Source organism: Cheilinus undulatus, linkage group 8 (genome assembly GCF_018320785.1).
Source record: "Cheilinus undulatus linkage group 8, ASM1832078v1, whole genome shotgun sequence".
Lineage (NCBI taxonomy): Eukaryota > Metazoa > Chordata > Actinopteri > Labriformes > Labridae > Cheilinus > Cheilinus undulatus.
This window is the reverse complement of record NC_054872.1, coordinates 6,352,062-6,379,701: the sequence shown is the minus strand read 5'-3', so window position 1 is coordinate 6,379,701 and position 27,640 is coordinate 6,352,062. Positions and strand designations below refer to the sequence as shown.

The window sequence follows — 27,640 nt, the reverse complement described above, 5'->3', positions numbered from 1 at the left end:
TCCCACATTTTTACTAACTTTATGTTTAGTTTTCCTGAGTAATTGATGTTTTTTAACAAAATGAAGTACAATACTTCCTCAGTCAGAGTCTCAGAGCTTTATTCCTTCATACAAAAATCTTTCAGTCTTCTCTACTTTGGTTAATCAATGAATTTAGTCATGATCTTTTATATCAAACAACTATTTGTATACTTTTACATACCGGCAAAATCCACAAAAGTAAATTCCATGGCTCTAAGATCTGAAAACAAGTAGGTGTGTCTGGGCATGTTCACTGACGTAGTGCGCTTGGAAACCTTCCCGATGATTTCATTGGCTCAATATACTGCGTCATGACGTCATGCTGCTGAAGGGGCGTGAGCACGGCATCGACAGGGAGCTATCAACCGGGCACTCAGCATCCTCCACAAAACGATGCTCGTGTTGCAGGTGAGATTAAGTGGAAAGTAATGATAATTAATGTAAAGAGAGGGCAGACAGGCGTTCCCTATCTCCTGATACTTTTACAGCTGAAGAGAATGACGCTGACAAGACTATGCTAACAGGTTAGTAAACGCTCAGTCTGAAGGTGTAGGTAGCCAGGCAGCTAGCCTTGGCTAAAATTGTCTGTCATTAACATTAACCCAACATAGAAAAATGTGTGGGCTTGTTCGGGATTTGGTCAGTTTCCTCGTCTATAAAACCGTATGAACGGGTTTACACCTAAGGAAAGCAACATTAGGAAATATTAACAGGCTAAAGGTTACGCTGTTAGCTTGTTTACCTAGCAGAGAGATGATCCATGTTACGGTTTAAAGAGTGACCGTGTTAAAACCGGTGACTTTCAGCTGAATACGGTGGTGTTTGTCGAAGTTATAAAAATCGAAACGGTCCTAATAAAAGCTTATGGTTTAGATGTTGACAAACCAAAATGTATTTGTGACAAATAAAAAAAATAAATGCAAGGGCCACGCTTTAGGACACTTTGTCTTCATCATCTGTTGTAACTACGACAACCACTTATTACGGCTCAAAGTCACAAGTTAACCCGGTCACACATTGATACGTGACACCCAACAGGACCGATTTTGAGGAAACGACCTGATTTATCAGGGACTGTCGATTTCGTAATCGATAACTACTTCACCATAACTGATATAAGTGGTGATTTATTTGAACCATATTAAAGCCATAAAGATATCTGTCGTTTACTACGGACATTTTAAAGGCTTTCGGAAGTGGCAAGAGTTGCTTTTGCTTCGCGGAAGGTTGGGAATCGACGACAGTTAACATTTTACTTACATTAAGCTTTCTGACCTGTTATGCAGGTGTAACGTTGTAAGGCGTTACTGTGTTATCTGGTAGTTTCAGCCACATGCCTCTGTGGTTGTTGTCACAACAGATGTTAAAAACGTGAGAGGTCCTTGCCAGTGCCATTATGTTTAGTTTTTATTTATTTATTGACAAAATATATTGATCAGATATGAAGGAAAAAATCAGAAGTCATTTACATGAAAAAATGATAAGTTTTCAACATTTTTTTTAGAGCTGGGCATTGTGGACCTATTATGTCTCCAAATTCATGATTTGCTAATTGAATGTTAATACTACTAATAATAATACTGTTATGACAAGCAAAATGTGCTTAATGTGGCAAAGTAAAACTTCATGTTAAGAAACTAAGGAAACTAAGGAGTAGCACGAGCTCTGTCAACATTGGGAATGGCACACAGTAGCATCAGGAAATAGGAAATGATGCCTTACTTTCCCTGTGTCAATGCCACCCAGGCTTGAGTGTCGATTGGTTGATTGTTGTGTGGCATCAAGCCAGTCAGGTAGTGTTGGGGGCAGGACATTATAAGACTGTAGAGAGAATTAAAACAAAGCCAAAGGGGAAGACATACCCCCTCTACCCCAAATTATTAAAAAATATAGGTTATAATTTTTTTCTGATATATATAAAATCAGCTCCAAATCAAATCCATATGGGCCAAATGCCAAATTTCCCGCACAGATACCTTTTATTAAGTCAGCTTCTCAAACTTAAAAGAATATGAAAATTTACAAAAAAGCACTCTTAAAATATAATTTAAATTACTATATGTATAAGTTTTCATCTAGACAAATAAATTTCAACAGGGTATTTTGGTTAAGAAGCATATTACCATTTTGGTTCTGACTGAAAACAATCATTTTATTGAACGTTTGTTATTTTTATTCATGTTTATATTTTCTGCAAATTTACATTATTGTAAGCTGAATCAATACATGACATTAATGTAGTTTTCTCTTTAGAGTAGGAATGCACTGGTCAGTGCCAAAATTAGTAACAGTGACGATGTCAAGTCAAAGTAATCATACTGATAAATTATTGCAGAGACTGAACTTGGTATCATTCTAAAGCATAATGCTTGCCTTTCATTACGTGAGTATATAGTCAAAGTTGGAGCCACGGCTGCAGTTTGGTAATATTTGAACTGAAATGAGGATGACAGAAGTAGAGGAGTAGAAAAATATGCACTGATAAATCGTCAAGAGGAGAAAAGAAGAACATCCCAGGGAAATTTTAAAAACATCCAACTCTTTCAAAGAACAGTAATTGTATTATTAAGTAATCATATTTACATTGGTGTTGGTGAGTATGTGAATGTAGGTTCTTTGATTAGACTTAGACTGGAAAAATGTGGTGTCTGTGCATCCCTATTTTAGAGTGACACAAGTTAACCTTCCTGGACAACCACAGAGAACAATGATACCAATGCAGTCTTTCAGTTTTGTACAGTTTAAACCATTGCAGCACCAAGAACTCCATATCAATAGCTAACAGCAAAGCCTTATCTAGACCTCACTTGAGTGATCTTTACTTACATTTAGAGAAAAATCAATGCCTGCCCTTTCTCTGCGACCAGGTTGAAATATACAAAACCACAGAGCCAGTGATGCTGCTGTTTGGAAAGTAAATAACAAGATACACTAGTCTGAGGTTCACACTCAACTGTCACACTAACTTTCACTTCTGTTTTTTTTTTGTCATGAGATGCTAAACTATGCCCTCCAGATGACAGAGATCTCGCGGTTGTTGTATCCCCCAAAATGATAAATTTTGAGAAAAGCTGTTTGTCAAGTTTTTTAACTTTCAACCAAAGTAGATAATTTCATTTTAACTTTAATGGGGTCCAAACTTGGGAAATACAGGGATGTGTTTTGTTAGGAACTTTGCACTTTCTGACACCCTTCTATTGTAGAACAGGAAAGTTTGGTTTCAGCCAGCGTTTCCTCTTCAAGGTTTCATCTTGAAACATAAATCTGCTGTGTCATTCACTTTATTATTGTAAGTAAGTCACGTGACAGGGACAGACCTGACCAAAGTCTTTATCTTGCTTTGTCACATTTATTGTACCTGTGTGTTAATGATTTCTTAGCTTCCATTAGGCCATGCCAAAAGTGGATATAGAACATTTGCACCCACACAAGTAGCAATGTTTTAACCAATTTCTGATACAGATTCCAATGTTTTTCCATCACTTCTTTTGGTGTAACTAACTACCAGTATCTCAACAGTTTCACTTGTGTTTAACCATGAAAACATTATTGTGGTTGCACTCATGCAAACACCTCTGCACAGACATGGAGGAGGATTCAAGATTTGGTTTGACTGATGCTGAAGGTGTGCCTATTTCTGCCTGCTGCATGCCTGTCTGCCACCACAGTGTCTATTTCCACCACCTGTGGGCCGGCAGCTATATTTATAAAGTCTCTTCAGTGTTTCCAGACCTGAGGAGAGAGACAGCAATGTCTCCTGGTTCCCAAAATTTAGATCAGTTTAAGTCTTTTGTCCAGCACAAAAACTGTCCTCTATTAAGCCAGTTACATTTCTTTAGAAAAATGTTTATTTTGCCTTTTTGCCCTGACAACAGTATATTAAATTTTGGTATGTGTTTACTGTTTAGTGAAACTTCTGTATGTCCAGGTGGGAAATCTAAACAACCAAACTTTGAATTGCCTCTAACATGCCACCCTCCTTCTTCTCTCTTCCAGCATGCGGTGACTCGGACTGAAACCTGAATGCACAGAGGGTCTGCTGGCTGCAACAGCAGGGGAATAGCTTAGATGAAGGATGAAGAGCCCGGTGCACAGATACAGGGATGTGGAGCATGGGCGTGGGCTGAGAGGGGCCGGGACAGGGACCACCTGCGTACAGACCGAGCAGCGTATCCCCATCTCCAAAGATGTCATCACTTCCTCCTCTGCCTCTGCCATGTGGTTCATCAGGGACGCCTGCGGCATCGCTTGCGCCGTGATCACCTGGCTGCTGGTGTTCTACGCAGAGTTCGTGGTGGTTTTTGTGATGTTGCTGCCCTCCAAGAATCTGACTTACAGCATTGTGAACGGGACCCTGTTCAACACTTTGGCCTTCCTCGCCCTCGCCTCACACCTTAGAGCAATGTGCACTGACCCTGTAAGTCGGACTCGCTTGAGTTATTTGTACACAGAGGATAGGAATGACAAGCCTTGATGCTTAAAGAGGAACTAAACCCCTAGATTTAAAAAGAAAATCCCTTCAAAGTGAAGAGAACAGACACATCCACTTCCTCGTTCCTGGTGTCCCTAATCAGCCCAAAATTATTCAGTCCATGCTGCTATTTAGATTTCATTATTAATGCCAGGGCCATTGGAGGTAGAGTTTCACGAGCTGCCTGTGTGTGAAACGATGTATGATCATATGTGCCACAGCATCGTCTCTGATTGGTGGAGCCGGGAATTTTGGCTGTAGGCTGCTGTGAATGTAAATAATGGTTGGGGAAAATGGGCAGTAACTCTTGTGACAACAGAAGACACCACATACATCACTCAGCACCAGATCAGCCAGCATTAAACTGATAAAACACTAATATCTGTTAATGTCCACATTGTTTGCTACTGGCTGATGTTTGCTAAAAGACCTGATACTGGCAGAGATGCCAATGTCAAACCCATGCATCCGTGCATCTCTAAAAAAAATGAAAAATTGAGTTTCTTGGACTTTTATTTATGATGCTGTGATATCAAACAGGTGCCAGTCTTATTTGACTTTTACAAGAATCATATTAAAGTTTATAATTCTGTTATTGTGAAAACCATTTATCTCTTTACAGAAGAAATATCAAGATAAATAAATCATAAATCACTTTCCAGCCAAAACCAGTATATAGACATGACTTCGGTTCCAATCCCTTATTACTGATAAATATTGAGTCTCTTATCATGCTTGCAGTTATGACTTGGTGCTCTCATTTCTTTTTAGGGAGCAGTGCCAAAAGGAAATGCCACAAAGGAATACATAGAGAGCCTTCAGCTTAAACCAGGACAGGTGGTCTACAAATGCCCCAAATGCTGTAGCATCAAGCCTGACCGAGCACACCACTGCAGGTAGGACAAACAGGACATGAAAGTCATCGCAGCATTGGCATTTATAAACCCAGCTGTGTGCGTTTACAGCTGCAGTGAAGGAGTCAGACTGTTCTGATGGAATATGTGCAACGGTTTATTTCTGAAGTAGAATTTGACTTTCTTCTGTTGTTGTCTTTGTAGAATTGTTCTATATTTGACGCTCGATTTAGTTGGCTATTGATTTTACTTTAATGACAACCTTTTTAATTCCAACCTTACTTCCATATCTGTCACAGTGTTTGCAAACGATGCATAAGGAAGATGGACCACCACTGCCCCTGGGTAAATAACTGTGTTGGGGAGAACAACCAAAAGTATTTTGTGCTTTTCACAGTAAGTTCACTTTAAAAATAAGTCTTTCATAATGTGGTCTAATAAACTTTATAGGGGTTGAAAACTGGAGAATTTGCTTAAAATAGATGTTTAGCCTTTTAAAATAAGTTATAAAGATCTAAAAAGATGCTGATACTAAAATAAGTAGCAGCTTTTGTGCAGGAGATTCACTCGCTCACATTTCTTTGCATTGGCTGTCCACATCTTCAAAAATTAATATGACAGGATGCAAAGTTCAGTATACGTGTGTGGTAGGGGTAGAATAGAGGTGGAGGAGGTGTGACTGTCAACATAAATGAAAGGTTTTAAGTAGGGATGCACCGAAATGAAAATTCTTGGCCGAAACTGAAAACCGAAAATGAGGAAACCAAGGCCGAAAACTGAAAACCGAAACACCAAAAGAAATTATTATGCCAATTATTTGTACCATTGCATTTATGGCTATGACTGTGTACTAACCTCACTAAAATCAATTGCAATTGCAAAAATTAACATTAATGCTTCAAAGAATAAATCAATTACAAAATTATGTAAATATTTATTAAGCACTTCATTCAAACAATGCACAATATAAAATAACATAAAATACAAAATAAAATGTTTAACTTGACCGCAATCATGTACACATTAAACCGGTGGTTCTCAACCTTTTTTCAGTCATTTACCCCCTGTGAAGTATTTTTTCAGCCAAGTACCCCCCCAACAGCGCAAAGCTTTTTGACCAAAAAGAAAGACATTAAAGAGAGCTGTGACAGCCGTCTGATTTATCAAACTTTGTAACTGATAAACACTTTCAAATTACAAATAGAAGTTTTTTTTTTCATACATTTTAGATATTAAAAATGCATGACTAAAGTCATGGCACATCTTCTCATCTCTAAATGTGGGAATTCAAAATAATGTAGTTATTGAAAACAGTGACTGGAAAGGCTTTAAACCCAGAGGTGTGCAAAACTCTGCAGTGGTCTCTCTGGAACAATTTGGAAATAAAAACATAGAGTTAGAAAGAACTAAAAACCTGTAAATAATAAACAAGTTATAAAAAAGACTTCTCTCTTCTCAAACTAAAATCATGAACTTAGTTACAGATCAGCATTTCTTCACAAAAAATAAATCATAAAACTTTTTATGAATGGAGTGATTGTGAATACAGTTATTGGCAGGCATGTGCCAGTGTGGGTCAAACCATCCTGTCATGGGGGAGACTTAGGGGGTTTTAGGGTCATTAAATTTAAGAGCCTACAAAATATTAACTCCAGTTTATAAACTTAAGGTCCTTACACTCTAGACGCAATTTTTTCATGCAAATTATTTACACAAAATATTTACATTTAGAACCTGTAGCGAGTCAAAGCAAGCTTCCTCACCTGCAACATCATTTCGCAGCACGACATTGCTGCGGATATTTAAGTAGCACATTTGCGCTCATGTGGACATGTTGGGCTGCCTGTCGCCTGTCTCCCTCTCTACCAGGCTAAAAAAAAAAAAGAGGCAAAAACACAAGCACTGATACAGAGGGATATGAGGAGATATCAAATATCAGGTGGTGTTGGAGAGGAGGACGTTTTTGTTCCTCTGTCTACCTTAAAAATTGGCACCACCATCACTATGTGTGCTGAAACTCTCACAGCTGAAGCTGTTTCTAAACTAACGGGACTTTAGTGAAATATTTACCAACACAGTCTCCTCTGACCTCAGACATACGACTTATAAAAGCTCCAGATCAACCAGCTAAATGACTCCTCTGGACAGTCTTGAACACAAACAGGTGAGCCAATCCGTGCTGTGGAGAGAGTCAACTCCTCTCACCGCGAGCCTCAGCTGTGCAATATTATGACTCTTATTGATCATATTTGACATAGAATGAATGAAAAGTCAGTCCCTCCTCGTCCAAACTTGGCTGGCACAGTGAATGAAACCGAGAAAAAAAACGGCACTGACAGCCTGGCTGTGCGTAAAAGTGCCACGTTACGCATGGAGTGAAGGACAGAGAAGGACAAACCTCCTTTTATCTTCCGCTTCAATAAATATCACTGTTTATCAGAGGACAGAGAAAACACACCGCAGACATTCGCAGCACGAATGTGATTTTAGAATGTACGTAATATACTCGCAACATCGTGTCGCTCCTGACGTGCAAAGAAGGGTGCTATTTTTCTTAAATAGCCTGAATGTATTTTAAAATCTCGCGTACCCCCTGGAGTGCCTTCACGTACGCGTACACCTATTTGAGAACCATTGATCCAAGCGCGTGCTGGCCGAGGTTTTGGCTTGCATCATCACAACATTGTGTTTCGGCCTTGTTGTTTCAGTGATAAAAGTCTTTCGGCCGAAAACCGAAAATGCACTTTTGGGCCATTTTCGGCCGAAAATTTTCGGTGGCCGAATTTTCGGTGCATCCCTAGTTTTAAGACAAACTGATAAACCAAGTTGAAAATTCTTCAAATGGAGAATATGGTATTGTTACTGCACAGACAAACATGCCAGTCAAACCAGCTAAAACAGATAAATTCTATTTCAAAAGGCGACATCTGTAAAAATATTTAGAATAAGCTTGGTAATTCAGTTCTACCACTGACCATGTAAACTGGTGACCTTTTACTGAATGCGCCCGTCTCAGTTTGTCTTGGTGTAGTTATTCATGAAATACATATCTGATCTCTATAGGAATCCTTGCAGGAGGTTTGCAGTTTTATCTCTTGTGTACTTGATGTTGCCTTCCCAACGGACCCTGAGATCTGTCTCCTTGGCAAACTTCCAAAAACTTATCTAAAGAGTAAATATGCTATTAAACTAATAGAAATCCTGCTTGTAATAGCTGCAAAATGCATTGCATAAAAATGGAAATCTAACCTCTGTATTAATGTAGAACTATGGTTCTCTAAAAGGAACAGATGTAAGCCTTCAGAAGAAGACAACTTATCACTTGAGGCATCAGAGGAAGATATTTTGCAAAGTATGGCAACCCTTTCTGGACCACATGGAAGGCTACAATCAAACATGATAGATGCTACCACTGTATAGAGCTATACTGTGAATGTGCTGCTCATTTCACCCTTGAGATGAGACAGTCGCTTGTGTCTCTCCCCTTTTAGTTTTGTCTTTGACATAAAAAGAAAGACAAATATTTTGGGTAAACAGAGTCCCCTTAATGCCTGTTGTCTTTAATATTAAACTGTCATGTGGTATCCTAAGAGACATGCAAGGGGATGACATCTGTTTTCATCAGCTTCTGTAATGATGACACTGTTGGAGAAAGGGAGTGCAGACGGTGTTTTATGGCCACCAGCAATCAGTCTGAGTTGATCTGATGCTGTCTGTGATCACTAATGTTAATACTATTAGTTCTGAGTTAAAAGCATTGACATAATTTGAGAAGAGCAATTACTCAAAACTGTACTGGAATCACAATATGTGCAGTTTTCATATTGCAGGAGCAATGATCAATTTCAAGTACCATTTAAATATTTTGCAGCAGAGATGTCCTGGTGCACATTTTACACAGATGTAGGAACAAATTATCTTTGTGTAGAAATTGCAAAAAGACATATTTATCAATAGTGTTTATAATCTTTCAATCGTCATTTAATGTCTTTCAATTAAAAGAGGCATAATGATGTTAAAAATATTGTTCTTAAATACCACAAACTATTATAAAATCACAGTAAAGCAAAGAATAGTTTGATGCAAAATCCTTGCTATTGTATGCAGTATAGACACCAGTGGAAGAAATTCTCTGGTTGAATTATATGAAGTTTCTGGAATGTGTTGAGAGTTTCTTCAGTAGGTCCTCTAATATTTTTCTTCATTTTTAACTTAGATGTACATTGCACTCATCTCTCTGCACGCTCTGGTCATGGTGGTCTTCCATTTCCTCAACTGCTTTGAAGACGATTGGACAAGTGAGTACCTTTCTGTGAAAAAACTAATAATTTTGATAAATACAGTAAACCTCTTTTGTTCTAAACAATATAATGATAAGAGTGTTATTTGTATAGTACTTCTAAAAATGGGTTTACAAAGTGCTTTGACAAGTGTGCAAAGGTTTTCACAAGCATAAGGTCATAACGGTGTACTAATGCAATCTAATCTTTGACATCATAAAAAACTTGACTTTTTCAAAAACAGATCTAAACATCTTCCTGCACAATGTTTTTATTTAGATACTCTTTTTGTTTGTTTCAGCATTTTCAGATTAGAACTTAGAGCACATAAAACAACAATGGTCATACAGTGCCTGTTGTTAAAAATCTAGTTGAAGACTACAATCAGTAGGTTAACATGCATTATAAATCACACTATAATTATAGCTTACTGAGGCCATTTGATTTGACTACTGTCCTTGTTCCAGTATACGAGGAAAATAAGCTTTATTGATGTAAGTATGTCCATCTCTGCTGTAGTATGTGTCCCTGTTTTGAGCTACTTGTTTCTAGACTTTTTTCATTTGCCCTTTACAGTACACTCCAAAAACATCACTCAGCATTCAGAATTCCTTCATGTAACTTAACATGCTGAAATAAAGGGATGCAGGATATTGAATTATTGTTATTTAGTAATGTAAGGATGTACTCAACCCACGCTTCGATTCGATTTGAATCCTGGTTTTGGGTCCAAAATATGACTGGAATCTAAAGATTGCTTTGAAGAAAACCATTTGGAAAAAATGTATTTTCTTCTGTTTCCTTTTTTCTAACAAAGTAGTCTTTTTTTATTTTTAACTGTTCTTTCTGGCTCAGAAACCCCAAAACCTGCACATTTTTTATATTAATTACCTTAAAAAAAAAGTTAAATTGATAATTTCACCTTTTGGATGCATCTATAAAAGTGGGAAAAAAGGTCATTTTAAACAGGTCCAAAATAAAATGCAGTTCTTAACAAATTTATTAGACGACCTGTCATATTTGTCTCAAAGACCATCCAGCATCATGAAGTGCTTTAATGTGGACTCTTTCATTTTCAACAACAGGAATGAGGAATTTCAAACTACATTTACCTTTTTATACCCAAATTTGAGCCAGCTCACTGGGCTTCTCTGAGACGTCAAAAAATTAATCAAGCATAACATTCAACCACTGAAACTAATTTTTCTGTTCTGGAATTCGAGTAAATAACTATAATTTGACATATTAAGAAATATTAACGTGCTTTACTATTTTTTCAGTTTTTTGTAAATCAGTAAATTTGAAAATTCATGGATAACAATAATAATTATATTGTAGCATTAAAAACATCATTTGGGTTAAAGAGCTTCTACATATTGGTGTATTAACCATTGCAGAAACATAAAAAATGATTTTGGTAATTACCAATGCTGTTAATTTAGGGCAGCTGTGGCATAAACCTTACTTTGGTTAGGGTTAGGGTGGTCTAATAAATTTGTTAAGCACTGTATATAAAGCAAAATATAGTGGAGATTTTTATGTTCCTGGCTTGAAAGTCGGGTACTTTTCAGCATCTCTACATTCTCAGGCAGAAGCTAAGACCTCTCTCCATGATGGAAATGCACGTTAGTGAACAGTAGAAGAAAACGACATAACACAATCACTGCAGATGCATCTAAAATGATTCTAAAAGCTGCCAAAAGGGACCCCACGTCCTCTCCCATTTGAATTGGCACTTCAAATTAGTGCTGAGTCTCCAAAAAGAGCAAAGTCTCTGTCAGGAGAAAGATTGCTTTTATAAACACCAGAGAAACTGATAGATTAATGGACAGTCCCAAAATAAATGCAAAAATGTACCATCACTGACACATCACATTTGAGACATTGGAGGATTCAGCCTCTTGCCAATTTTCTCAAAGCCAACCGTCTCCAACCTAATCATCTTGATCCTGGATACCCACATGCCCCTACCCTTTCATTACAGCACCCTCAGTAGGTGACGTGACCTGTAACCACAGCACTGCATTAAAGATTCATACCCTCAGTGTAGAGCTGCTGAATTCCCAGTAGACTGTGATTGTTGTTTTGATCTTACTCTACCATAGTTCCTCATACACCCTCTTCATATCTCTTCCTCCATGTCCCTCCATCCCCCAGAGTGCAGTACCTTCTCTCCTCCAGCTACAGTCATCCTCCTTATACTCCTGTGCTTTGAGGGCCTCCTCTTTCTCATCTTCACCTCTGTGATGTTCGGTACCCAAGTCCACTCCATCTGTACCGACGAGACCGTAAGTGATCCATGTAGTGACCTACAGCCCCCTCCTCTTGTCCTCATATCTCAGTATTTCCTCCTGCTTTTCTCCCTGTTGGTGTCAACCTTTGCTTTTCTAACGTGAGCAGCCTTTATTCTCCTGTTCTGATTTTAACTGTTAACAGTATAAGAGTTTTTCTGCAAAAAATAACTTCTCTGTTGAGAACTCAGTGTTTAACAAACAGCAGTATCTGAAGTATTGAGGGTCAAATATCAAATCTCTTTGTGTCTGCTCATGAAGGAGCTCACTGTTCGCTGTATTTTGCAGTTAAATAGGTAGAAAATATTTCTTAAAATCATTAAGTGCAGTCTTAAAGATGCAAATGAATTTCAAGGAATAATAATATGTCCATGTATCAGTGGGTAATGGAATCAGCGTCCCCTCTCTGTGGTTTGGTGACATCCTAAAATCACTTGGCCTGTTGATGTGCCAGTGTACCGGAGTTCACCAAACCATGCTTATTTTCCTGCTTCTTTTTGTCTGCAACTCATGCATGTAGGAGACTTTTGATTGTTACGAGGTGAGGGACTGTACAGCACACAGAGGGAGAGGAAACCGGAGTAGAGGTCTTCACAGGTCTAAATGGACCTTTGAATCAGAGACACTAACAAAGCCCATGCAGAATAGGGCCAAACTGGTCAATCTGAGGTCTTATTCTTTTGCAGGAGACTACATATCTGTTTTAGGAATGTTCCTAAGCTTTCAACTGTGGCTGAGTTGGTAGAGTCAGTCGTCTCGCAACCATAAGGATGTGGGTTTGATCCCGAGCTCCTTCAGTCACAGGTTCGATGTGTGCAACGCTTAACCACACTTTGCTCCCACGGCTTCATCAGTGGTGGGTAATAAGGTTGTCAAAAAATGATACTTTGATACCACATTTCAAAAATTATACAATACCATTTTTACCACACTTGGTACTCAGAGTACCGAAAATGCAGAAGCTTTTAAAAAGCAGATTTGGGACTCCATTTTTGACCTTGGGCTGCAAAGATAAAACACTGAGAAGGATGCAGCATTTCGTGACCATGTTCAAAGGTTCAAGAAGGAAGATGAATTAAACACTTAACAAGAAACAATCTAGTAAGATAACTTTGACTCCAGATCTAATGTTAGTGGGGAAAGAAAACGTGAGTGTTTTGTGGCAATATTGTGCAGACGAGACGGATTACATCTGATGAACAGAGACACTTGACTTGAAAGTGATAAGTCATGCTGATAAATATAAATAAGTTTGCTGTGAATATCCCTCATGATAAATGCCGTGATATTTTCCAATTAACTTAAAACATTTTAGAGGAAAAGCTACAACAACCTTAGTGGTTATTTCCCCACTACACACCCTTTCTGCAAGGATTCAGGTCCATCATTTGATCAGTGAAGACCTCAAAAGAGAAGACTGGTTATGCGTAGAGCATGTAGGCACAGGGCAATTCAAAAACATCAAGGACAGAAATGGGACAGAAATGCTTCATTATACCAATAGATTTTGCTTTATTTCTGTTGTTGGATCAGGTGCTTAAAAATTGATGCTTTTTTAATTTAAGTGGGCTGAAAAACTTAGCACATGTGATCACTGACTGATTAACTTAAGCCAACCAACTGAAGTGTGGTTGTCTCTCGTTTTCAGGGCATAGAGCAGTTGAAAAAGGAAGAGAGAAGATGGGCTAAAAAAACTAAGTGGATGAACATGAGGGCGGTATTTGGACACCCTTTCTCCTTATTATGGTTTAGTCCCTTCTCCACCCCCGACCACGGGAAGGCTGAGACCTACCAGTATGTGGTGTGAGAGCTCAGCGCAGGGAAACGAGGCGGCTGTAACAGAACCAAAGTGGGAGGCCCTGCTCAGCTATGGCAGTCTGTCGCTCCAAATGCTGAACTTGATTTATCTCCCACGCTAGCCATGGACAGCTAACCATCTGCTTTTTGTGTTGCCAACTAAGTGCGCTATACATTTATTTCTGTGCTGCCTTTGGGTGAGTCGAGTTGCAGAGAAAAAGAAAACACTTTTTAGTTTATGAATCGTGTTTTCAAACACTGTGAAAATTCTTTTTTTCTGAGCTATTTCTATTTCTGTTGTATCAGAAGCCTTTCTACTTGCTCTGTTTACTCTTATCTTTGAAGTTTAAGTTCAGTTGATTCCCACCAAAACCTGTTTTCTGACTCATCTCCTACTGTGTCTGGCCTAAGTGATGGTTTTGGTTTTAGGTCTTTTAATCTGATTAATCTATGTATTACTGGAATGGCACTAAACTAAATATGCCAGGCACCTCACGAGAGTTGAAGTGATCAATCATACATCACCTATTTATGACCAAACAGTCCAGACTGTACTTTTAGATTTAACATGAACCAAACATAGGAAAACATTTGGCATCAGTGGCAAGAAACCGTTCATTTCAACAGACAGAGAGCTAGAGCACAACCAAACTGTTTTAACTGTTTCCCTGGAACCCCTTTTAAAAAAAAAAAAAATCAGTTTCAAACAAACAAAATGCTGCTGTCCTGTAAACAAACAGCCATAAGAGTGGACAAATTTGGAGGCTACATGACACCAAAATGTTAGTGATAAAATGTGTTTCTTCTAATTTTGAATGAATTGGCCCTTTTAACCTCAAACCGACCAGACAAGTATTTTCTTAAGTATGAAGCAGATAAAGCCTTGGGTCATTAGTGAAGCCAATTCAGAAGTGCCTTAAGGCTGCATTCTCTGTTACCTCCAATTTCCACATAAACTGGCTGCACAGCGCTCCCCCGACTGAAGGCACACTGGAAGCGTGTCTAGAGTGCAGTACAGCTCACCCCTGAGCAGCTTGAGACGAGAGGGTAAAAGGTCACAAGGAGAACTAATGGGGCTTTTCCACTACGGCTTTTGGCTGCGCCAAGCCAAACCAAGCCATGCTGATTTGCACTTCCATCACCAGTTTGGCAGCGCTGAGCACTTAGAGCAGGCCAGCCCCACCCTCAAGCGCACCGCGCTGACGTTGAAGCACTTCGCAGGGTCCAATTTGCTGGGAAGATTTACCCCTTCATCTACTGATAACCCCCCTCCATGATAAATTTTCACCCCACAGGGAGACAGGGGAGATGGGTTTTATCCCTGACTGTGCTCCAACTGTCCATAACTCTGTTACAGTGGTGTCAGCACTCACTCTATGGCTTAAATATTAATGACACAAAACCAAAACTTGAGATTTTTGTGCATACTACAGTCGGATAGTTACACATGGCTTCTCACACTGATGAGTGAGATCAGAAAGGAACAGATCCAGGAATACAACTTTTTCTGCACCTACTAATAACAAAAGTTTGATCCCATCCCCATCTTATAGACAAATAAATTCTATACTTTTAAAAATTAAATGCTGGAGGTGTTCATAACATTTTGCCCATGATGGAGTCTGTCTTTAATTTATTAACTGGCGCTAGTAAAGCATGCCGTTCTCACAGCCAAATCCAAAAATATGATTGTGTTTATTTTCTGCTCTCTAGAGACCCACAAATCAATAATGAGACTGTACTTTAACTTAAATGCAGGCAAATTCTCTCCTTGTGTGATAAGCATGAATTACTGTTTGTTTACCGATCGCGGATAGAGAGGGCGAAAGAGGGAGATAGAGACGGAGAGAGAGAGAGAGAGAGAGAGAGAGAGAGAGAGAGAGAGAGAATATGGAAAGAGCAGCTTGCAGCGCTGTTGGTCTACAGTTTGATTTTTGCTTTAACACAATTTAAAGCCATTTAGATCAGACAGTGTAGAGAGATCAAGCTGCATCGTCAGCTTGAGACGCGCTGTCAAACGGGTAGCATGGTTGTGTTAGAAAAGCAAATCCCCTGCTGCGCTGGGCCGCCATGCCAAGTCAAGCCGAGCCGCGCCATGTAATGGAAAAGCCTCATAAGAGTTCATGTGGATGCTGAATACCAGCTGCAGATTATTTTGCCTTTTTTGGGTAGATTAGTTGTTCATTTTAACATGATTCTATTACTGTTTTGCTTCTACTATGCCTATAGGAAGTTAAAAAATTAATGTTTGCTACAAAGGATGTGTGGTTTCATGTAAAATTCTGTGGTTTTCCACCTCTAACGTTAACTTCATTGTCAGGGGCTCTGTTGTAGCTCTGTGACCCACTGACCTCCCAATGACCTGTTGCTTGTTTCTTAGGATAAAAAGTGATGTTTATATAGTGATGATTTACTATCAGGAGGCCGCGCATTGTGTTGTATTTGGAGGTTCACTGGATACCTTGCACATATATCCAGCTTTGTGGATCGATCTGCTCTACATGGATTGATTCAATAAAGCGAAGCAGAGTGGGGCTTCTGGGACATGCCAGAGCCAGAGCGAAGTGCGGCAGTGGAATGGCAAAGATTTACTAGAAAGGGAGTGATTTGCTCCACACTGTGCTTCACGAGTGTATGGCTGCACAGCCAGTGTATGTGGACATTGGAGGTAATGGCCATTACTAACATTCAAATTGGTTAGAAGTCTTTAACAATTAAACCACAAACAATTTAATCTGGATTCCAAAAATAAGATGATCATATCCTTAAGGCTAAACAAGGCCTTACAACCTTACTCCTAATGCTAATAAGTCAGTACGTTTACATGCACACTAAAGTCTGGTCATGTTGAATATAACTCATTAGGCCGTTTAAAAGTAATACTGCTCTTGTCCAAGTGTTCAGGCACCAGAGGAGCATGAACTTATTGATGGAAGTAGATTAAACTCATCCACACTAGATGGTGAAATTCCCACTTTGAACTAAAAACCATTGGACCTTGTGTCAGTTGACTTTAATGGTTTTATGTCAAACAGTGAAAAAAAGATGAGTACTTTTACAGCTCTGCACTTTTTGTACCTGGCCTTTGCTCCACTTTTGGTACGAACGTGACTCATTCCTTTCCCCTAGCTTATTGTCACATCTAAGGGCAAAAACTTTGCAACTTTGCTTTTGCTTTGTACTTAGAACGAGGACTGGGGATCGAAACTCGGGTCAGTAAAGACCCGGTTCTGTATTTTTCTAATACCCAAAAATCAATAACGTTTTAGCTTATCGATACTGTGACATAACGTCATTTTAAGATACAACTGGTGTAAAAACATTCATCAGTTCTTTCAAGGGGGAACATAATAGAACATCAGTATTGTGCTGTTACCTTCAACTGTCAGCTTGAGAAAAAAAGACTGCGCCTGCGAGTCGCATGCAATCATATCTGCCTATGCTGGGAGTAATAGACACTCAAATCCCTCTCTTCCTGTCCTGTTTGTTAAAAGTATTAATCCAGTGTAGAAATATGTGGTGGAATCAGCAGAATTAAAGTTAATTAGTGAACTTAATGAGCTGAAAGATGGGAAATATGATGCATTCAGGTAACCTCAGTAAATTAGACGACTATATTCAACATGTTATGATATGTTTAAATGTCACATAAAAAAAGGGAAAATTTAGTTTTATTTGAGAAACAGAGACAGGCTGTGTCTTTATAACTCAAGCACTACTCTGCTTAGATCTAACCTGACACGCCAGATGGATTTGTTTCGCACATCCATCTGGAAAACCTTCCATAGATGGTGTTTGGGAAAGGGCAGAGGATTTGAAAAAAAAAATTACTCAGAGGGTGGTTGGATGAACGTTCTGTCTGTCACATCTTTATGGGCTATTCAGAGAAACAAAACACGTGACGTAGCCACTACCAAGGAGTAAGCTGTGGAGAACTGCGTAATGCGAACCATGGCGACTGTGGACTTTTTTCTTTTTTTAATTAAAGAAAACAGCTCAGTGTTGTTCGTTGTTCTTCTTTTTATGAAGAAATGTCGTCAAGTTCTGATAAACTGGCGCTTTAGCAGCATCCACGCTAATGTCTTCCGCCATAATTGCACCGGCCTCTTGTCGCTGCTTGCTTACGTCACGACTCCACCGCACCCAAAAGTACTGCCCCTCAACACTGATTGGTCCTGTCACTTTCTAACCGGGCCCAAATGGTTTAGACGGGAGCCGTGCAAGATGTATTTACTTCTAGTGTAAATATTTGTTCTCATTTTATCTTTCCACCAAACTATAGAAAAGTATCTATAGTGGTATCAATGAGGACTCGGATCAATAAGAAGTATCGATATCAATAAAACTAAAGATCCCTATTCCTATTTGTAACCTTCTACGAAACTAACGATCATGTGCAGAATGATTAGTCTAGTCTGGATTCAGTTGAGGAGTAAACATGCAAGAGGACCTGATCTCCAACAGAGTTATCTTGACATGTTAGTCCAACTTTGAGAGATCGTTCTAACCGCATGTAAACGTACTGACAGATGAAATGGTGGTAGGTAGACCGTTTTTAGTCCATGACCAGATATGGATATGGGTTGTTCCTGTTGTTGAAGATGAAGTTGTTAATAATCAACCCCCTGTAAAACCGAATGGATGAATTTTCAGTTTCTTGTACTTTCAGGGTCCATTTAAAGGTCATCTATTTCAGATGATGCCAAATACAGCACACAGAAAGAACCAGTTTTCAAGCATAATTGTTAATATTTGATTAGCTGTGATGGTTTAGAAAATCAAAGATAAATATTAACTGATCACATATTAATAAATTGACACCTCCTTCCCAATGCTAAACCATTACTTCATTTATTCTTTTTACCTAAAATCTTAAATGAGTTGCTTTGAAATCAATGGGATCCTTTTATCAGTAATTATTTATAACAGAATGAGAAAAACTGGTCCTTCAGCAGGGTGTTGTATTTGAGCATCAAATGACTGAATTATTCCTCTGAAGTAAGTAAAATGATGTGATAAAGGGAGTTTAATGCAGTGTTTTAATTGAATTTACTAGCGACTGTTCATGTTGCCATAATGTAGATCGTCCTCCCTGATTCCTCTCTGATACATGCTTGACACAAAAAAGTATGGCAGGTAGACATGGATTTTCTTTTGCTTTTTTAATGCTTGACTAAAACAAGGCAGGACATTTTTGTTCCTTTTAACAGAATTCATCCAAAAACAACGTGCCACACTTCTTTAGTCATTGAGAAATTATTGAAGACATGGCATGGTTTTAGTCCATCTAAATTTCACTCTCAGTTTGTCTTTTCAGCAGTTAAACATGTTTGTTAGAAAGCTGTTGGTGGGCGATCAGGCTGCCAATAACAGCACTCTAACACGCTCATTCTCCCTTTTTTGATGAAAGGTTCCACAAACACTCCTTGTTTGTGTTTGGAGCAGTAACATTTGTTAGCTATTGGCGCCTGCTGGGCTTTTGAGTTAATTTCCTATTTCAATGACTTTAGTTTGGGTAAATAAATGCCTCATTTACAGGAATAGTTTAGTAAGCTTTAAATGGACTTCATCAAAAAAGGGACAGTGCTTGGCTTTAAAATAGTATTTGCTGGTACAAATAAATAAATAAGCAGGGACTGACAATATAAAATGTAAAACTGCAAAACAGGAACTTAGCTGAGGGGTGTACCATGAAGTGAGATAAGAGGGTGATCCTGGTCTCTGTTGAGCTTTAAGATAAAGTTTTCTGTGTTATGGAGCTGGCTCTGAATCCATAAGCTGGTCTGTAGCTGGTTATAGATTCAGAATTTCAGGCATGAATCAGCTGGAAAGTATCATTATTCTCATAAATTATAAAATTTGTATGAGAATGGTTTTCACAGGCGTTATAGATCTTTGATGGAAACTTTTTAAAATCATAGCACCATGTTTCTGATCAGAACTGGGCACAGTTAATGCAACCCTTTAAACTGTTAATCTTTATGCAAAGATATTGACTTTGATAAACTCAATAAACAGGAGGTAATATTAACATTAAAACTAAAGTCATTGCTGTTTACAGCACTGCTGTGTTTAAATATCATGCCTTATAATGCTTGAAAGTTATAATTCTTTTGATTCAGACTATTTCAAGATTCAATCAGCACAGCAGCTACAGTCTACACAACAGACAAGACAAACAAACAGTTTGTGGAGGAATTTAGCTCCCTTGTAGAAGCTCTTCTGTACTATCCTGATTGTAGCAGCTCAACAAAAACAGCCCTGCTGTATGAGACAGGGTCGTCAAGATCTAAATCCAGTAATGAATGAAGCTCTGCAGTTAAATTAACATGTGATGTAAACTGTGCATCCCATCAAAGGCTGACAGAGGCCAGTGGTTCTCGAATGTATGGCAAGGCTCCCTGGTATGCCATGGAAATTTGCACAAACATGCATTATTTCAACAACAATATAACAACTAAAGATACTATAGCATGTGTTATAGAGGGTGTTTTGCATCAATATGACTATGGTGTGCCTTTAGATTTTGGTTTGCACTTTGCTATGCCTTGGGCAAAAAAGTTTGAGAACTGCTGACGTAGGCAACATAATCAGCCACCCAGGTTGTCTACAGGGAATAAAAAGTGTTAAAAGTCCATAAATCAGTTTAGCAAAGGTGAAGGCTTTTTACATGCAAAACCATAAGGTCTTAAAGTTTGAAGCTGTTGTCAGTTTTTACCTCGTCAAAAAGTTGTAGGCTAGTTTTTCTGCTTTTGTTTGTACAGTAAGTTTGAATCACTAGTGAAATTCTGATTGAACTGATCTGACGTCAGTCTGCATGCTTGTTTAAGGTCTGGCCCGTTGAGCCATCAGAACATCCTTGAAGCTCCACTGTTTCTCTAGCTAGCAGGTTAATGTAATCAAGTGCTGTGTGCATGTGAATGATCAGTAAATTCAAGTTTTCAAGGTGTTGGAGCTGAGGCTGGGGCCGGTACCTGATATTTAACATGATTTTACAAATAAAAGGCAGCTTTACAAGAAAGCTTTTACCCAGTGTAGTACCAGCACAGAGCAGTGTTAATTTCCTTGACTAAAACTATGACTAAAAATGTTCGTTGACAGCCTTTTTTGTGACAAAAACTAGACTAAAACTAACAAAATAGATCTGTGATGACTAAAACTGGCAAAAACTAAGTCTAATTTTTTTCAAGATGAATAAAACTAGACTAAAATGTAACACAGTTTTTGTCGGGCATTCAAAATCTGTGATATTTCTCCACTGTGGGTAAATCTGTCAAAATACAATGCAGCTGTAGCTATTCTGCCTCTCAGCTGTAAAAAGCAGGGACCCCAGGTTTGGCAGGGTGCAGAGAACACACTACCATGACTTGGTACCAGAGTTAGGCAGGAGAATAAATGTTTGGACTAAGACTGGACTAAAATGTGAGGTCTTTTATGGACTAGAATTAGACTAAAATGTTTTGAGTGTTTGTTGACTAAAACTAGACTAAAACTATAAAGGGTAGAAATGACTAAAATGTGACTAAAACTGAAATGCATTTCATTTAAAGACTAAAATAAGACTAAAATAGCTGCCAAAATTAACACTGGCACAGAGTCTGTTATAGCTAGTGCTGTTAGCATCTTAAAGAGCACTTTATTTGCTTACTACAACAAATGCTATCTGCATTTTCTTGACTTGTGACACATTTTTATCTTACAATCTGAACAAAATATGCACATTGTTGTCACTGATTAGAAATTGGAGATGCGATAGGGTCCTGAAATATAAGAACAGGGACTTGAAAAGGTTTTTAAATGTGTTATGTTTAATACCAGGTTTTCTGTACTCGTCCCACTTCACCCTGTAATTTCAGCAAATCATCCCAATGGTAAAAGAGGCCACAGCATTTGAAGAGACTTAGGTTTTATGTTTGGACCTTATATCCTGAAAAGTCAGATCCAGATGGCTGCTTTTTCTATGAAAAATAGTCAATTAAGCTGATTAGACTTTCACACAGTAAAAAAACATCAAATTTGACTTCAAGTTGGCAGTTATTTCCACCGTTTTTGTGACATGAGGTTATAGGACCTAACCTCATTTCCTGATTATGCAGCCAAAATTAAGTGTATCACTCTTAAAGTTAAAAATTTGAATGAAGTTGTCACAACTGAAATAAACGAGGTGGAAAAAACAACAGAATCTAGGACTGAAAATAAAAATTTGCTGTGTCTTTCTCTTTCCATGCAGCGGTGTAGAAGAAGTGTCAAACGACGCACTAAACTTCTTTTCTGTGTAGGTGCATAAAGTTTGAGCCAACAGAAAGTCTGAACCTGCTTCACAGTCCCTCAAACCTGAGCTTAAGTCTTTGTGGAGCTCACATACTCACAGAAAGCCTGGATATGTGTAGCTCACTTTGTGGTACACTCCTCTGGACTGCATTTCTGCACTATCATAGCTCATGTTAAAGCATCTAACATCTTACTTTTATCATTCACATCAACATGAGTACTTAAAGGTTCATTTGCACTTTGTATTTATCATGGAGATTTTCTGCTCTGTTCTGAAGTGTGCATTTTATTCCTTTTCTTTGTTTACATGATATTGTTTGTATCCTTTGGTATCTGAATGCATGGTACAGCTGAAGGCTAGTTTAGTCCTGGATGTCATACACTGCTGGTATGATCGTGCTGGTGAGAATGATGGAGGAGATGATTTGTTTTTTACTGAAATTTTAATTCTTTCTAAATATTCTGAAGATATTTCAGCACATGCGCAGAGAATAAATACTTCTCAGTTGCAATGGAAAACTGTGTTTGTTTGCTTTTTTATTGTAACTTAATTTGACTGAAGAGGGAATTTATACCCAAACATGCTTGTACGTCTGTTTTTTATCTAATAATGTTGAACAAAAGCTTTCCACTTTTTCCTGCATTCGGTCCTCTCACACCCTCCATCCTCGTCTTTCATTCTATTCCCGCTTTACTGTCCGTTTCTGCCTCTTTTCCCATGAAATGTTCTCTCCACACTCATACATTTGCTTTGGTTGATAACTCACTCTGCCTAAAGCTTTCTGAGGCAGACAACTCTTTGTAGATTTAAGGAGAGGTAAGCTGCATAAAGGTCGTATTAGCCTTCCCATTGAGCTTAACACATCACAAGCATGCAGATTTCAACCTGGAGGCCAAAGTGCGCTACATGTCTTTTTTTTTTTTGCTGTTTGTGTTTTCAACCAAACATAAATGAGAAAATGAGTGACGTCTGATGCATGCATTGTTTGACCATTTGACATCTCAGTTTCTTCCACAGTGGTTTGTTCTTTATTTTTAGGATGCATGCTAGTCATTTTATACTGTGATTTTTTTTTTTTTTCTTCATTTTGGGCATGTTTCTCAGTACAAACATTTATAGGGTTGTCTAATAATATTCTAATCCTGCCTCAAATAGTTCATGTATACAGAGCTATTGGGGTTTAAATTTCTTCTACATTAAAAAAAAACTTTTTTATTTTTATGCTACATAAATTTGTATGTTTTGAGTTGAGAAATTAACACTTCAGAACTATCATTCTCTGATGACCAAGTAAACTCATGACTAGGGCTGGGCAATTAATCGACATGTAGATTAAATCGCATGTGACCTACTGCAATTTTCAAATCTCAGAGGGTGCAATTTTTCTTTGACCTGAAATGTGTTTGATAATTAATAAGTTTCATATTTTTTTTTAAGCAGAGGAGTTTTGCTCTACACATAATATAAACATTCAAGTGTCAATATTTTCTAGAATAATTGACAAAAGTTCCTAATTTCCTTGTTTTTCTATATTTTTGTCTTCTTCAAAATAAGAGATCATAAAATCATCATTCCCTTCATTACAATTCACATCAAATTTGCAATATAGGACAAAATAATTGCATTAAGACATTTTTGTAAGATTGATTTGAATTTTAGGGGGATTTTGCTTAGAAATTTTTTGATATTTTTGCAGAAATTTGAGAAATTTATTTTGACATTTTTAAGAATTTGATTTGAATTATGGGGGGGTTGCTTTAAAAAATTTAAAGTATCTTCTTGAAAATTTGATTAATTTATTTTAAACTTTTTGGGAATTTGATTTGAATTTCTTAGTAAATTTCTTCAGAAAATTGTAGGTATTTTGTGGAAATTTATAACATTTATTTGTTAATTTTGGTAAATTTGATTCAAATTTTTTGGGGAATTAGCTTTGAAACCTTTGGGTAATTATATGAAAATCTGAGAAATTTATTTGTAAATTTTTAAGATATTGATTTGTTTGTTTGTTTTTTTTGGGGGGGGGGGTGCTTTGATTTTTTTGTAGTATTTATATGAAGATTTGAGGAATTTATGTGAATTTTTTTGGGAATTTGATTTCATTTTTTTGGAGTGGTGGGGCAGGTTTTTAATTTTTAGTTATTTTCTTAGAATTTTGAAAATTTATTTGTAGATTTTGGGAGATTCGATATAAATTTCTGGGGGAAATAGCTTTGTGTGTTATAGTAGAGAATGATTTATAAGACTGGGAACCTGAAGAATAATCACATGTTAAACTGCAATGGCAATGTTCAGCCCTACCCATGACCATTTATGGATTATCATAATCTAATTCACAAATTGCAGTATTGTCCTATGCAATCACATATTATTACCAAATCATGTAGCACTACACCAAACCAAATTCCTAAGCATTATATCTTAAAGTCTGGTTTGTGTCTGAGAAACAGGCCCAAAGAGTTAATCATACTGTGTTGTTACAGTTGATATCATCCACCTTGTGTGATAGCTGTGATGGAATCTGCATGTTGTAAAAGAAGGATATCCAGTCCTGTTTGTCTCTGCTTCCTCCTCTTCACATCGTCTTTATTTTCCTCTTTAGGGAATCGAGCGTCTGAAGGGAGAGACAGGGAAGTGGGGGAAGGTGCCATGTTGGGAGGCCATGCAGATGGCGTTTGGCGGCCCCTTCTCTCTGTCCTGGTGCAGCCCCTTTGCAGGGCTGAGCTGTAAGAAAAGCCCTCAGGAGCATGTCACTGTCCCACAGGGCGAAATCATCGAAGAAGATGTCATAGAGATACCACTAGAGTAGCCTTTTTCTTCTCACAGGACATTGAGGAACTCTGGAGTTTGTGGACCTAAGATTTTAATAGGGCTTTCCAAAAAGAGGGAGACCTCCTGGATTTAAAATTTTAATTTTTTATGTGAAAGACTTTTCTATATGAAAGCATCACCTCTTCTTTCTCTCCTCGTCTCAGAGCTTCCATGAGCTGACAGTGAGATAGACCTAGGCTTAAATGAGACTTCTGAGACTAATGAAGTTTATAAAGTGAAGACTTTGTAGATTTTGAAAATGGCAGCTAAGGTCTTGAGTTTTTAGCTGGAATTAGAACTGTTTAGATTGCACACAGGTATGTCTATGCAAAGGCTCTCAGAAGTCTGCTTTCTTACAAAAATAACTTTTATGAAGAAAACTTGACTTTATTAAAATTAGACCACTTCTATAGACCACTATAAGACAACTACTTAGGAGTGGTGCAGACAGTGCTTAAGGTATTAAATTAGCAATAAAATGATCCAGCTGTCTCAGTTCACATGCAACTATCGTAGCTCTGGATAACAGCCGATCCAAAGTACTGCTCTAATGCCAGTGTTCATTTACCAAACAGCATACCATCAGTGTGAAAGTAAGAGAATCTGTAAAACATGAGACCTTACAAGGGCTAGCTACATACTAGACAATTCAAAATCCTAAACATGGGGGACCACAGACATGACAACAGTTTCAAGGGTTTTAAAGACCCTGTTTATATGATGCATTTATTAGGGACTTAAAGTATAGCTCATATGACATCCAGATCCAGAGGTAATCCTTTGTGAGGATGCAACTTAATGTGTATTGAAAACCCCCTTGATATTTCATAGCTCAGACTGCATACAAAGGTACAGTGCATCCAGAAAGTATTCACAGGGCCTTTTCCTCATTCTGTTATGTTACAGCCTTATTCCAAAATGGATTAAAAAATTAGGAGATAAAAAGTCGTAATTATGAGTTAAAATTTTGAAAATATGAGATGAAATGTCAAAATTATTAGATAAAATGTCTGTGATGAGACAAAAAGTCCAAATAATTTGGATTAAAAATCAAAATTATGACAAAAAAGTCAATGATGAAATAAAAAAGTCAAAATTATGAGACAAAAAGTAATAATAATAATGAGATAATAAAGTCAAAATTACGAGTGTAGTCATATTTATGAGATAAAAAGTCAGAATTATGAGATAAAATCTTATTAAGAGATTAAAAGTCATCTCATAATTTCGATTTTTCATCTCATAAATAGGACTTTTTTATCTTTTACTTTAGACTTTTTTCTTAGGATTCTTTTGTAGGATTGCATAACTTTCACATTTTTCTTTTTTAAGCAGTGAAAATTAGCTTCCATTCGAGTAAAAGTAAAAAGTAATTCATTTAAAGTTCACTCAAAGTACTCAATATGTACTTAGGAGTTGTACAGTTAAATATGATCAGCTGGCAGTTTCATTATGTTGACAGAAAGCTGGGATCTCGTTTGTTTTTTTTACTTTTTTACTCAGTATTTGATGCTTTTTAAAATGTGATGAAGTACATTTTCTGTATGTGGCTGTCAGTGGAGGAATTTTGACACCCCTGGTCTAAACAATATCTAACATTATTACCCTCTGAACGAAAACAGATGATCTCCCTCCCCCTGGAAATCCATCATAACGAGACAAATGGGCCCAGAATTATCTAGTGTGCAGCCAAGCCTGTTGGCAAAACGTAACTTTGCAGATTATGAAAGTAGCCACGACTTACTGCATATGTAGCAAGTTTCCTTCCTGTGGGTGAGCCAAATGGCACCCAAAGTTGCAAAAAATACATAAAAATGTGTTTTTTAATAGTAACGTTAGCATTTGGATTGGCCAAACTGGGATATCTAATTGGATTCAGATATTATTTTATCAGTATCAAACCACTATAAGGGATTTAACTGGTGAGTCTGTATTGTAAATAATAAAGTTACATGAGTATTTGTCAGAATAACTACATGACCACCCCAAGGATTGTTTTCTACTCATGATTTTGGAAAGATTTGTATCGGCACATATAGGAAAGCATACTGATAACAGTGTAAGTGTGGAAGGCCCAAATCTACACAATAATATAAATAAGAGCCTGGCACACAGGGCGCTCAGCGTAGAACTTGTGAATACTTTAACCAAACTGTATCTCTGCCCTTTATAAATGTTTTGTTATTGCGCACAAACACGGGAGTCTTCTGAGTTGTAAATGATCTTTTCTTACTTAACTCATGCTGTCAAACCTGCAGTATTTGCTGAAATAATTGCTATTAAACTGAAGGAGCTGGGAAGACTCAGAGCTCCTTAAAGCACAACCAAAGTGTTTCTGACTCAAGTGGGAGAAAGGATGGATCTTAGAGCGTGTTATTGAGCTGTCTCAGGCAAACACCACTAACTGTAGCACAGGTGTAACTCTTAAAAAAGGGGCAGTGTTAGCGTTTAACCACTCTGCTGTCTCTGATGCCTATAATGAGGATAATAATTCACATTGTGCCTTATCTGTGTAAACAAGCAAACCTTTTAGTGTGGGGGGAATAAGGCAATGTATGATACTGTATAGTTAAGTCTTCAGGTGTCTGTCTGCAGTTGCCATTTTCATCCTTGTCCTTGTCATAAATGTGGGAAATAGATTGATTTTATGTTGAAGAGATTGTGTAAGCTGCTGGAAAAGGGCTTTAAACTGTATAACAGGTGCTGGTTGTAATGGGATCACTCATCTTTTTGATGTTTACATTATTTTAACAAAACTGTTCTTTCAGTGTTTGGGTTTCATGTTTAATTTCTAAAATAAATACTTTATTTTGTAACATTACTCTTGAACTGTTTTTTTATGA

The 27,640-nt window shown here is 37.7% G+C and overlaps 1 protein-coding gene across 3 annotated transcripts; it reads left to right on the top strand.

The window, feature by feature from the left end:
- Window positions 1–359: 359 nt before the first annotated feature.
- Window positions 360–25,800, top strand: zdhhc3a (zinc finger DHHC-type palmitoyltransferase 3a). 3 transcript variants are annotated; one of them, XM_041793541.1, is made up of 7 exons: window positions 360–429; window positions 4,018–4,438; window positions 5,264–5,388; window positions 5,646–5,742; window positions 9,563–9,644; window positions 11,784–11,914; window positions 24,589–25,800. In XM_041793541.1, the coding sequence occupies exons 2-7, from the start codon at window positions 4,097–4,099 to the stop codon at window positions 24,793–24,795; spliced, it is 984 nt and encodes a 327-aa protein (XP_041649475.1). In that variant the 5' UTR covers window positions 360–429; window positions 4,018–4,096; the 3' UTR covers window positions 24,796–25,800. The 3 variants fall into 3 exon arrangements, with proteins under 3 accessions (XP_041649475.1, XP_041649474.1, XP_041649476.1); XM_041793540.1 differs by having other exon boundaries at window positions 376–545; XM_041793542.1 differs by lacking the exon at window positions 24,589–25,800 and adding an exon at window positions 13,566–15,516 and having other exon boundaries at window positions 376–545.
- The last annotated feature ends 1,840 nt before the right edge of the window (window positions 25,801–27,640 follow it).